At 39.7% G+C, this 12,664-nt stretch overlaps 1 protein-coding gene across 2 annotated transcripts; it reads right to left on the reverse strand.

The window, feature by feature from the left end:
- Positions 1-374: 374 nt before the first annotated feature.
- LOC105464220 (polysaccharide biosynthesis domain containing 1) lies at positions 375-5,691 on the reverse strand. Of its 2 annotated transcripts, XM_024787512.2 has the most exons (6): positions 5,338-5,681; positions 4,876-4,941; positions 3,578-3,637; positions 2,916-3,056; positions 1,584-1,695; positions 375-956 (listed from the first exon to the last, which is right to left on the reverse strand). In XM_024787512.2, the coding sequence occupies exons 1-6, from the start codon at positions 5,365-5,367 to the stop codon at positions 664-666; spliced, it is 702 nt and encodes a 233-aa protein (XP_024643280.2). In that variant the 5' UTR covers positions 5,368-5,681; the 3' UTR covers positions 375-663. The 2 variants fall into 2 exon arrangements, with proteins under 2 accessions (XP_024643280.2, XP_070945083.1); XM_071088982.1 differs by lacking the exon at positions 1,584-1,695 and having other exon boundaries at positions 5,338-5,691.
- Between the last annotated feature and the right edge of the window lie 6,973 nt (positions 5,692-12,664).

Genomic DNA, 12,664 nt, shown 5'->3' on the forward strand with positions numbered 1-12,664 from the left:
CTACCAAAAGAAAAGCAAATACTGAAGCATGTCCAGTCTCTTGCTCTTCTAATTCTTCTAATATGAACTGGGCTGCATTCACTAGTCTGACAGGTTCAGGTTGCAGATATTTATCAAATCTTTAGTCATATATAGCAAAGAAATCAGGGAGTTATAGTCACTCAGAGATTAAGAGTCAATTCTTACATAAGGACTTCTAATCCCAACACCGGGTATAACTTAACAAGTTTAGAGAACTTTACTACAGGAAACAGTGAGATGCAGTAAGAAACAGGAGTAAATTATTATATATAAGACATGGTGATGAGATTATATATTTGAAAAAAATTTCAAGTGTCAAATACCTTTTTAAAATCAGTCACAGATATAGATAATAAGAACCAAAAGAAATTTATTTACAAATTTCTTACTTGACCAGTGGTGTCATCCAAGCAACAGTATACCAGGAAAAATCAATTAACACCCCACTAATAGTCTTTAGAACAGTTCATACAAGGGAATGACCAGAGCAGTTCCTGACTGTTAGACTAGAAAGATGTCCTCCTGAGTATCCTTCAATTGTACATGAATTTACATTTTACCAAAGGGGTCTATGCAAGTAGCACCGTGGCACTTGTAGACTCAATTAAGTCAAAGCTTCTAGAGTGCCGTTCCCTGTATACCTTACATAGCTTTTTCACCACTTTTGTTGATTTCTTTGTCAGCTTCTTTCTCTTTTTCTCCTCCTTTGTCAGTTTTGTCTTCTCTGTTGATTCCTTCCTTTTTTTCTTCTCCACTATCAGCTCCTTTCTCTCCTCTATTCTTGGTGTTCTCTTCTTCTCCATTGTCAGCTCCTTTTTCTCCTCCATTGTAGACTCCTTTCTCTCCTTCTTTGTCCTGAACACTGATATAAACAGCTTTGTTATAGCCTTCCCGGTTCCGAGCAATTTCAATGGCAAAGAATTGTATCCTGGGGGCTGAAAAATGAACAGAATTGATTATCATCCTACTCTCAGTTTATTCCCTAAATCTCTTTTTTTTGAGACAGGGTCTCACTCTGATGACCAGGGCTGGACTGCAGTGGCACAATCACAGCTTACTGCAGCCTCAATTTCCCTGGTTCAAGCAATCCTCCTGCCTCAGTCTCCTGAATAGCTGGAACTACAAACACTCACCACTACAACTACACCTGGCTAATTTTTTAAATGTTTTTGTAGAGATGGGATCTCCCTATGTTGCCCAGGCTGGTCTCAAAATCCTCAGCTCAAGTGATCCGCCCATGTCAGCCTCCCAAAGTGCTGGGATTACAAGGCATGAGACACTGTGCCTGGCCTGCTCCCTAAATATGCTGGAAATCTGACAAAATTGAAATAACATGCAAACCATTCGAGTATAGTCATAAACTTCAGAGACCTTTAATTCCAATCTCATATTAATGAGATTGAAAATACTTAACTATCTTCAAGTTACGTAAAAAATAGCAACAAGATCTTTAAAGATGAAACAAGATAAGGTGACCTAACTATACGTGTCACTGATTCATCAGTAAAACCAGACTGTTCAGTCTCCTTATAGAGAAACAATTCCAGAGGGAAGAAACTCACCAAAGATGGTGTTTTCCTCAGTATAGCCCTGAGAACAATCTAGTCGCAGCAAAGTACCATAGTTGAAGTCTTCAACAATCCCATTAAACTTCAAGCAGAATGGCCTCCACTTCTATAAAGGCAAATACAATGCTTTAGCTGACAAATGCAAGAGGTTGATGTACTAAGGCCAGGAGAGGGACTTCCATTTCCCCAGTAAGGAAAATAATCACAGTGAGACTAGGAATGAGGTGATTGTTGGTTTCACAGTGAAACTAGCAATGCGTTTTTGTGCTACCTACTGTGTCTTTAGACTGGTATTTCCCAAGATGAACAATATTTTACTTGAAAAATACATAAATCCTTTGCTGCAGAATTAAAATATGATTTCTTAAGTAAATTGTTTTGTTTTGAAGTTACTGGTCAGTTCAGCCCAAAATGGTCATCTATCCCCACTAAAACACAAATGATTTTAATAAAGAAGTCCATTCAGTAGTGACAATTTTCCAAAGACAAAGATCACTAACTGCCTGCTAGAAGTTAAAAGTGTAGATTCTTGGCTGGGTGCGGTGGCTCGCGCCTATAATCCCAGCACTTTGAAAGGCCGAGGCAGGCAGATCGCTTGAGCTCAGGAGTTTAAGACCAGCCTGGTCAACAAGGTGAAACCCCGCCTCTACCAAAAAATACAAAATATTAGCTGGGCATGGTAGCATATACCTGCAGTCCCACCTACTAGGGAAGCTGAAGCAGGAGGACTGCTTGAGCCTGAGAGGTGGAGGTTGTAGTGAGCTGAGATGGCCTGGGCAACAGAGTGAGACCCTATATCAAAAATAAATAAATAAATAAAAACTTTAGATTCTTCATTAGCCAAGGGTTTACTCTCAAGGAAAAATTTTTTTTCCTAACTGTAAAAGTGTTAGTATCCTATCAAAGTATAGGATAATCACATAAGCAATGAAAAACAAAAGTTTTCCAGTTATCCATGGCCTGTAATCACATGAACTTAAATCCAGAGAATCAAACACCTTCCTATACCCTATTTGCCACTCCCCATCCAAGTCTTCTGGCTATACGACTTAAATAAACTGATCCATCCTCCTCTGAAAGGGCTGATGGGTGGAGATTCAAAATATCCAAGACAAAAAGGAGAAAAAAATAGACTCAACAACATGAAAAGTCCATAAACTGGAAAAACATTCATTTCCTAACTTAGTTGATTAAAACTAGAAAAGTAGTTCTGGTTCTTCACATATTTTTCTTAAACAAAAAAAGAGCTTAAATGTAAAAAAACATATTCACAATCAAAAATTGTTGGTTAAATGCTAAGTAATATTTAAGAAAGAGAATTTTTACCTCTTTGGCTGATTCTGACTTGAGTTCTTCTGGGTCCAATACATCTATCCTAAGGGTCTCAAAATTTTTCCGGAACTCAGAGTAAATTTGGTCATCTACTTTGGTGAGTTTCAGGAACTGTGGGTCAACTGATGAAATCAGCTGCCAAACAGTAAGACAACATACAGATGCTAGTTTGTAATTTACTATACTTCTATCTTCCCCATTCCCGCCAGAAAACCTTTATGGTTCTCAGGGCAGAAGATCTCTTCAAGAAGTGTCGACAGCCTACATCCTGGATGAAATCATGACAGTTTAAGGCCATAACATATTATTACAATCCCTTCCACCAATTTGGCAGTTGGCTTATTTAACCATAGTACTGCCTGGCTATTGCCCTCCATGGATTGCTCGTTCATTCAACAAACATTTATTAAGTGCCTACTATGTATGGGCCAGACGCCCTCTTGTCAGTTAGCATTACAACACTGGGTAAAGCAGCAGAACTCATTGTAGAAACAAATTTGCCTTCACTCCTCTGTTGTCTGTGGGTAAGAACTTACATTAATAAAAACTATCTCCAAAACACAACTGTTTAACTTGCTGAGAATAGTGATAAGCAGAGCATCATATGCTATAATTACATGTTTAATTCTGCTTAATGATGAAGACAGACAACTCACCTTGTAATAGACTTCAGCATGTTGCATTGCTCTCATGGCCCAAGCCATCTCAATATCAGGCTGCAAAGGAGTGAAGAATGCCAGGTCATAAATCTCCCCATCCTACTACTGAATAACAAATTAAGGAAGTATGTGGATGTCTAGTTAATGCTCAAGAGGGCTACCAAACTTGATGTTACTGTCAAATGATAAAAACTGGAGTAATAAATTTGGACAATAATTCTTTTGTCCGTATGACAACCAAAAGAAGCTACCTACACAGTGTAATGAACACAGTGAGCCACTGCCTATCTCTTCCCAGCTGCTAGTGAAAGCTGGGAGACTAAATAAAGCAGTAGACAAATCACCTTCTCGGGATTGAGTTAAATCATTGTAAAACTGAAATAATACACCCATCAATTCCACTGAGTTGTTGGGTGAACAAAGAATCAAGATGAAAATTACTTTTCATTTTTAAGATTGAAGCATGTCGTAATCATTTTTGTTTGCCAGCCAATTCCCCATACTGTAACACCTAGAAATGAATTAGCACATGAAACAGATCAAGGTTACAGTAAGTCTTACCAAGCACCCACCTGTTCCACTGGAATCTCCCATTCCAACGAGACCGAGCTATTTCACTGACTCCAGAAAAAGCCATTTGCATTTGTTATCTCCATGCCTTAGACCATGCACTTTTCCTACCTGCCAGTCCATGTCCTTTGTCCACCTACACTTGGAGGATACAGTTAAAGCTCCATTTCCTCAGTCAAGTCTTCTACTTCCTTGACCCCTTAGGGATTTCTCCTTCAGCTATTATTTGGATCTTATGGCCTGACCCACTCATTATATGTATCACATTCTTATTTGGGTGTTTTTACTATTCTCACATCCCCTTGTCTTGTTTTGGAAAATACGTCATATACTTTCTCAGTAATTTTCTAAACCAGACACACATAAGCCAGTCCAACTTTGCTGCACAATGGAATCCCTCAGAGACCCTTTAAAAATACTGATTCTTGGCTCTCATTCCCCAGACATTCTGATTTAGATGGTATGAACAGCAATCTAGGCAGCGGGATGTTTAAAAGCTCCCCAGTAATTCTAAAGCGTGGCCAACTTGGGGAACCACTTTCACAGGCGTTAGTCCTGCGTTTGCGTACTAAGATTAAAACGAATTGAACGCAGGTGCGGTTTCTGGTGTAAGCGGAGAGGGTCTGCGGTAGATTATCAGGACATGAAGTTGTAACTTAGCGGCAGGTCCTGCAGAGATCCCAGGCTAGCTGAGTGGGTGGGAGCTGTGGGTGAGTCATACTCACATCGTTGCCATACGACTCTGCTGGGAGAGAAAGCGCATGTGCCACAGACACCAACTCCCCGGAAACCTAGAAAGGGGGAAAAAGAGTTCAAGGCTCCACCCAAGGCCGGGCACGGTGGCTCGTGTCTGTAATCCCAGCACTTTGGGAGGCTGGAGGCGGGCGGATCGCCTGAGCCCAGGAGTTTAAGACCAGCCTGGGTGACATGGCGAAACCCCGTCTCTACAAAAAATACAAAAAAAAATTAGCTGGGCGTGGTGGCACGGGCCCGTAGTCCCAGCTCCTCGGGAGGCTGAGGTGGGCGGAAGACCTGAATCCCGGAGGTCGAGGCTGCAGTGAGCCGTGATCCCACCACTGCGCTCCAGCCTGGGCGACTGAGTGACACCCTGTTTCAAAAAAGAAAAAAAAAAAAGGCTCCACCTGGCTCGACCTCCCCACTCACCCGACCCCAGAGCAGCGTCTCACCTGTTCATCAGTTCCACTGGTGGCCGCCATGTTGCAAACCAGAAAGCGTGGCTCCTTCCGCAGCTGATTGGAAAGCTGAGCCGGATCAGAGTCTTTCTCAACTGGCGGCTCCACTGTGCACTCTCCCTCCCCGCAAGGAAGTTGCTGGCCCCGCCTTACCCTCCCCGCGCAGGCGCAGAGGTGGAGTACTGGTGCGTAGGCTGGACTGCTTGAGAGATCTGAGGTGATTGACTGATCAGTAATTTCGGTGGTGATCACGGGAAAAGGTTGAGTTAAAATAGTGCCCCTTTCGTGTCTTCACTGTGCCGTGTGCCCAGCCAAAATTCAAATTCACTCTCCATTCAAGTGCGCATATACGCACATGCGCATACACATACACCCCAGTACCCACAACCAGGAAGTGATTCACGAAAAGGCATGGTGCTAGGGGGCGGAGTGCAGGGATGAAGAATTTAGTACCTGCCTTGGAAGAACTAGATATAGTGAGGGACCGGACACAGTAGTGCTCACAGCATAGCATCGGATGTTGTGGGAGCATGAATGGGGGATACCTAAGCCAAATTATGAAGGGAGCTTAGCCAAGCAGACAGGGAAAGACAGTCCAGGCAGAGGGAAGAGCACAAACAAAGCCATTAATGGCACCTTGCTGGGAATTACAAAAACAGTATAGCTGAATCCAGAGTGGAGTCATCGAGGGAGCACAGGGCCTTTGGTATGCTGAATGTTAGGGAGTAGAGAGTTTACCCTTAGAGCAACACTAAGCTACTGAAGATTTTTAAGTAGGCCAGCTTCATGGTCAGACTTAACTTTTCTGATCTCTGTAACACAACATGGAAGATTAATTTGAGGAAGACGAAATTGGAGACAGAGACACCAGCTTGAAGGCAGTGGGTGATGAAAATCTAAACTAAAGCAGTGACAGTTGAGATGAATTTTGAGAATTAATGGGGCTTATAATCAATAGAACTTTTTGACTAATTTCATGTAGAGCATAAAGGAGAATTAGGATTCTACTATGACTCCCAGATTTCAGAATAGGATTTGGGGATAAATATCGTTGAGCAAGGGAACACAGAGGAGAGATGATAGTTTAATTTGAGAAGTTAAGTTTAGAAGAGCCTATGGGGCATTCAGATAGAATTGACCAGGCAGAGGGAGATCTGATCGGAGATAAATTTGATAGTTGGTACTTCAGGTTTAGTTGAGCTTTCATAAGAAATCTATAAAGAACTGTAAAGACACAAAAAGCAGCAGGTCAAGCATTTATGAAGGAAAAAAGGCAGCAAAAAAAAAAAAAGACTTAAAAAAAAGTTGTCAGTTGTCTGTCAAAGAACAAGGCGAAGCCTCACAGAAACCAAAGGATGTAAGAGCTTCTAGAAATAAGTGGGGAGCAGAACCCAGTACTCTCAGTTGAGTATACTAAGCATAAACATATAGGGAGGTTGACAACCTTAGCAAGAGCAGATTTAGTAGAATGGTCATTGACAACCTGAACAAGGGCAGAAGTCAGATGGTAGTGGGTTGAAGAGGGAGTGGGAGATAAAAAAGAGATGTTAGTGATCATGGAAAGTTCTTCCAAAACAGGTGCAGCTAGAAAGAAACATGAGGTCTAGGGACTTTTTTTAAAAATCGGGGTAAAGACCAGATAATATAAAAATTTACCATTTTAATCATTTTTAAGTGTACACTTAGGTAGTGTTAAGTATATTTACATTGTTATGTGACAGATCTCCAGAACTTTTTCATTTTGCAAAATTGAAACTCCGTATGCATTAAAGAACGATTCTCCACTTTCCTCTCCTTTTGGCCCGGGTTGCCACCATTCTATTTTCTATGAATTTAATTACATTAGACACTGCATATAACTGGAGTCATACCGTATTTTTCTTTTGGGGACTGAATAATGTCCTCAAGTTTCATCCACTTTGTAGCATATGACAGGATTTCCTACATTTTTAAAGATGAATAATATTCCATTAAGGCCGGGTGCGGTGACTCATGCCTGTAATCCTAACACTTTGGGAGGCTGAGGCAGGCGGCTCACTTGAGATCAGGAGTTTGAAACCAGCCTGGCTAACACAGTGAAAGCCCATCTGTACTAAAAACACACAAAAAAATTAGCCAGACATGGTGGCGGGTGCCTGTAATCCCAGCTACTTGGGAGGCTGAGACAGGATAATTGCTTGAACCTGGGAGGCAGAGGTTGTAGTGAGCCGAGATCACACCACTGCACTCCAGCCTGGGTGACAGAGTGAGACTGTCTCACAAAAAAAAAAAAAAAAAAAAAAAAAAGATTGTATGTAAATACCACATCTTGTTTATCCATTTATTCATTGATAAACACTTGGGTTACTTTCACCTTTTGGCTATTGTGCATAATGCTGCTATGAACGTGAGTGTACAAATATCACTGTGAGACCTTGCTTTCGGTTTTGTTTTTTGTTTTTTGTTTTTTGTTTTTTTTGTTTTTTTTTTTTATATTTACCCAGAATTAGGATCACTGGATCATATAATTAATCATATGGTTAATGGGTCTTATTTTTAATGTTTTAGGGAACCCAGGCACTTTAAAAATTATTTTCAGTTTAGAGAAACTTAAGAGTACTGAGTAACTGGCCTTATGCAAAATACTTTCCTGGAGGATAAGCTAGGTCTATCTCCAAAGAAACTTCATGAATGAAGAGAGATAGCAAAAGTAGGAAATAGTGCTGCAATAAAAATACATGCATATGTGTCTTTACAATAGAGTGATTTATAATCCTTTGCGTATATACCCAGTAATGGGATTGCTGGGTCAAATGGTATTTCTAGTTCTAGATCCTTGACAAATCACCACGCTGTCTTCCAGAATGATTGAACTAATTTACACTCCAACTAACAGTGGAAAAGCATTCCTATTTCTCCACATCCTCTCCAGCATCTGTTGTTTCCTGACATTTTAATGATCGCCATTCTAACTGACATGAGATGGTATCTCATCGTGGTTTTGATTTGCATTTCTTTAATGACCAGTGATGATCAACTTTTTTTCATATGTTTGTTGGCTGCATAAATGTCTTCTTTTGAGAAGTGTCTGTTCATATCCTTTGCCCACTTTTTGACGAAGTTGGTTTTTTTGTTTGTTTGTTTGTTTGTAAATTTGTTTAAGTTCTTTGTAGATTCTGGATATGAGCCTTTTGTCAGATGGGTAGATCACAAAAAATTTTCTCCATTCTGTATGTTGCCTGTCCACTCTGATGATAGTTTCTTTTGCTGTGCAGAAGCTCTTTAATTTAATTAGATCTCATTTGTTAATTTTGGCTTTTGTTACCATTGTTTTTGGTGTTTTAGTCATGAAGTCTTTGCCCATACCTATGTCCTAAATGGTATTGCCTAGGTTTTCTTCTAGGCTTTTTATGGTTTTAGGTCTTACGTTTAAGTCTTTAAATCATTTGAGTTAATTTTTGTATAATGTGTAAGGAAGGGATCCAGTTTTGGCTTTCTGCATATGGCTAGCCAGTTTTCCCAACACCATTTATTAAATAGGGAATCCTTTCCCCATTGCTTGTTTTGTCAAAGATCTGATGGTTGTATATGTGTGGAGTTATTTCTGAGGCCTCTGTTATGTTCCAGTGGTCTATATATCTGTTTTGGTAGCAGTACCATGCTGTTTTGGTTAATGCAGCCTTATAGTATAGTATGAAGTTAGGTAGTGTGATGCCTCCAGCTTTGTTGTTTTTTCTTAGGATTGTCTTGGCTATACGGGTTCTTTTTTGGTTCCATATGAAATTGAAAGTAGTTTTTTTCCAATTCTGTGAGGACAGTCTATGGTAGCTTGATGGGCATAGCATTGAATCTATGAATTACTTTGGGCAGTTTGGCCATTTTGATGATATTGATTCTTCCTAGCCATGAGCATGGAATATTTTTACATTTGTTTGTGTCCTGTCTGATTACCTTGAGCAGTGGTTTTTAGTTATCCTTATAGAGGTGCTTCACATCCATTGTAAGTTGTTTTCCCAGGTATTTTATTCTCATTGTAGCAATTGTGAATTGGAGTTTACTCATGATTTGGCTCTCCGTTGATCTGTTATATTGGTGTATAGGAATGCTTGTGATTTTTGTACATGGATTTTGTATCCTGACACTTTGCTGAAGTTGTTTATCAGCTTAAGGAGATTTTGGACTGAGATGGTGGGGTTTTCTAAATATACATTCATGTCCTCTGCAAACAGGGACAATTTGACTTCCTCTTTTCCTAATTGAATACCCTTTATTTCTTTCTCTTGCCTGATTGCCCTGGCCAGAACTTCCAATACTATGTTAAATAGAAGTGGTGAGAGAGGGCATCCTTATCTTGTGCCGGTTTTCAACAGGAATGCTTCCAGTTTTTGCCCATTCAGTATGACATTGGCTGTGGGTTTGTCATAAATAGCTCTTATTATTTTGAGATATCTTCCATTAATACCTAGTTTATTGAGAGTTTTTAGCATGAAGGGCTGTTGAATTTTATGGAAGGTCTTTTCTGCATCTATTGAGATAATCATGTGGTTTTTGTCTTTGGTTCTGTTTATGTGATGGATTACGTTTATTGATATGTTTATGTTGAACCAGCCTTGCAACCCTGGGATGAAGCTGACTTGACTGTGTTGGATAAGCTTTTTCATGTGCTGCTGGATTTGGTTTCCCAGTACTTTATTGAGGATTTTTGCATCGATATTCATCAGGGATATTGGCCTGAAATTTTCTTTTTTTGTTGTGTCTCTGCCAGGTTTTGGTATTGGGATGATGCTGGCCTCATAAAATGAGTTAGGGAGGAGTCCCTCCTTTTCTATTGTTTGGAATAGTTTCAGAAGGAATGGTACCAGCTCTTCTTTGTACCTCTGGTAGAATCTGGCTGTGAATGTGTCTGGTCCTGGACATTTTATGGTTGGTAGGTTATTAATTGCCACCTCAATTTCAGACCTTGTTATTGGTCTCTTAAGGGTTTCGACTTCTTCCTGGTTTAGTCATGGGAGGGTGTATGCTTTGAGGAACGTACCCATTTCTTCTGGATTTTCTAGTTTATTTGCATAGCAGTGTTTATAATATTCTCTGATAGTAGTTTGTATTTCTGTGGGATCAGCAGTGATATCCCCTTTATCAGTTTTTATTGCATCTATTTGATTCTTCTCTTTTTTTTTTTTTTCCTGTATTAGTCTGGCTAGTGGTCTATATTTTTTATCTTTTCAAAAATCCAGCTCCTGGATTCATTGATTTTTTTTGAAGGGTTTTTCGTGTCTCTATCTCCTTCAGTTCTCTGATCTTAGTTATTTCTTAACTTCTGCTAGCTTTTGAATTTATTTGCTCCTACTTCTCTAGTTGTTTTAAATGTGATGTTAGGGTGTTGATTTTAGATCTTTCCTGTTTGCTTTTATGGGCATTTAGTGCTATAAATTTCCCTCTAAACACTGTTTTAACTGTGTCCCAGAGATTCTGGTACGTTGTGTCTTTGTTCTCATTGTTTTTAATGAACATCTTTACTTCTGCCTTCATTTTGCTATTTACCCAGTAGTCATTCAGGAGCAGGTTATTCAGTTTCCATGTAGTTATGTGGTTTTGAGTGAGTGTCTTAATCCTACCTTCTAATTTAATTGCACTGTGGTCTGAGAGACTGTTTGTTATGATTTATGTTCTTTTGCATTTGCTGAGGGGTGTTTTACTTCCATTTATATGGTCAGTATTAGAATAAGTGCAATGTGGTACTGAGAAGAATGTATATTCTGTTGATTTGGGGTGGAAAGTTCTGCAGATATATATTAGGTCTGCCTGGTCCAGAGCTGAGTGAAGTCCTGGATATTCTTGTTAATATTCTGTCTCATTGATCTTTCTAATATTGGCACTGAGGTGTTAAAGTCTACCACTATTATTGTGTGGGAGTCTAAGTCTCTTTGTAGGTCTCTATGAACTTGCTTTACGAATCTGGGTGCTCCTGTATTTGGGTGCATATATATTTAGGATAGTTAGCTCTTTTTGTTTCATTGATCCCTCTACCATTATGTGATGCCCATCTTTGTCTTTTTTGATCATTGTTGGTTTAAAGTCTGTTTTATCAGACTAGGATTGCAACCCCTGCTTTCTTTTTTTTTGTTTTGTAAATATTCCTCCATCCCTTTCTTTTGAGCCTATGTGTGTCTTTGCACGTGAGATGCATCTGAATACAGCACACTGATAGGTCTTGACTCTTTATCCAATTTGCCAGTCTGTGTCTTTCAATTGGGGCAGTTAGCCCATTTACACTTAAGGTTAATATTGTTATGTGTAAATTTGATCCTGTCATTGTGATCCTAGCTGGTTATTTTGCCCATTAGTTGATTCAGTTTCTTCATAGTGTCGATGGTCGTTACAATTTGGTACATTTTTGTAGTGACTGGTACTGGTTGATCCTTTCCATGTTTAGTGCTTCCTTCAGGAGCTCTTGTAAGGCAGGCCAGGTGGTGACAAAATCTCTCAGCATTTGCTTGTCTGTAAAGGATTTTATTTCTCCTTCACTTATGAAGCTTAGTTTGGCTGGATATGAAATTCTAGGTTGCAAATTCTTTTCTTTAAGAATGTTGAATATTGGCCCCCACTCTCTTCTGGCTTGCAGGATTTCTGCCAAGAGATCCACTGTTAGTCTGATGGGATTCCCTTTGTGGATAGCCCAACCTTTCTTTCTGACTGCCCTTAATATTTTATTCCTTCATTTCAGCCTTGGTGAACCTGACGATTATGTGTCTTGGGGTTGCTCTTCTTGAAGAGTATCTTTGTGGTGTTCTCTGTATTTCCTGAATTTGATTGTTGGCCTGCCTTGTTAGGTTGGGGAAGTTCTCCTGGATAATATCCTGAGGAGTGTTTTCCAACTTGGTTTCATTCTTCCTGTCACTTTCAGGTACACTTATCAAACACAGATTTGGTCTTTTCACATAGTCCCATGTTTCTTGGGGGCTTTGTTTGTTTCTTTTCCCTCTTCTTTCTCTAATCTTGTCTTCTCACTTTATTTCTTTGAGTTGATCTTCAATCTCTGATATCTTTCCTTCCACTTGATCCATTCAGCTGTTGATTCTTGTGTATGCTTCACAAAGTTCTTGTGCTGTGTTTTTCAGCTCCATCAGGTCATTTATTTTCTTCTCTAAACTGGTTATTTTAGTTAGCAATTCATCTAACATTTTTTAAGGTTCTTAGCTTCCTTGCATTGGGTTACAACATGCTCCTTTAGCTCGGAGGAGTTGGTTATTACCCACCTTCTGAAGCCTACTTCTGTTAATTTATCAAACTCATTCTCCATCCAGTTTTGTTCCCTTGCTGGAGAGGAGTTGCGATCCTTTGG

Source organism: Macaca nemestrina, chromosome X (assembly GCF_043159975.1).
Source record: "Macaca nemestrina isolate mMacNem1 chromosome X, mMacNem.hap1, whole genome shotgun sequence".
NCBI lineage: Eukaryota > Metazoa > Chordata > Mammalia > Primates > Cercopithecidae > Macaca > Macaca nemestrina.

Bases quoted from the DNA above. Each gene is read 5' to 3' on its own strand.
- LOC105464220 (XM_024787512.2), bottom strand. From the start codon at position 5,367: ATGGCGGCCACCAGTGGAACTGATGAACAG. The intron at 3,638-4,875 runs GTGAGTATGACT...ACTCCTTTGCAG, and splicing joins CAGAGTCGTATGGCAACGAT to CCTGATATTGAGATGGCTTG. The intron at 1,696-2,915 runs GTAAAAATTCTC...TTGCCTTTATAG, and splicing joins AGTCAGAATCAGCCAAAGAG to AAGTGGAGGCCATTCTGCTT.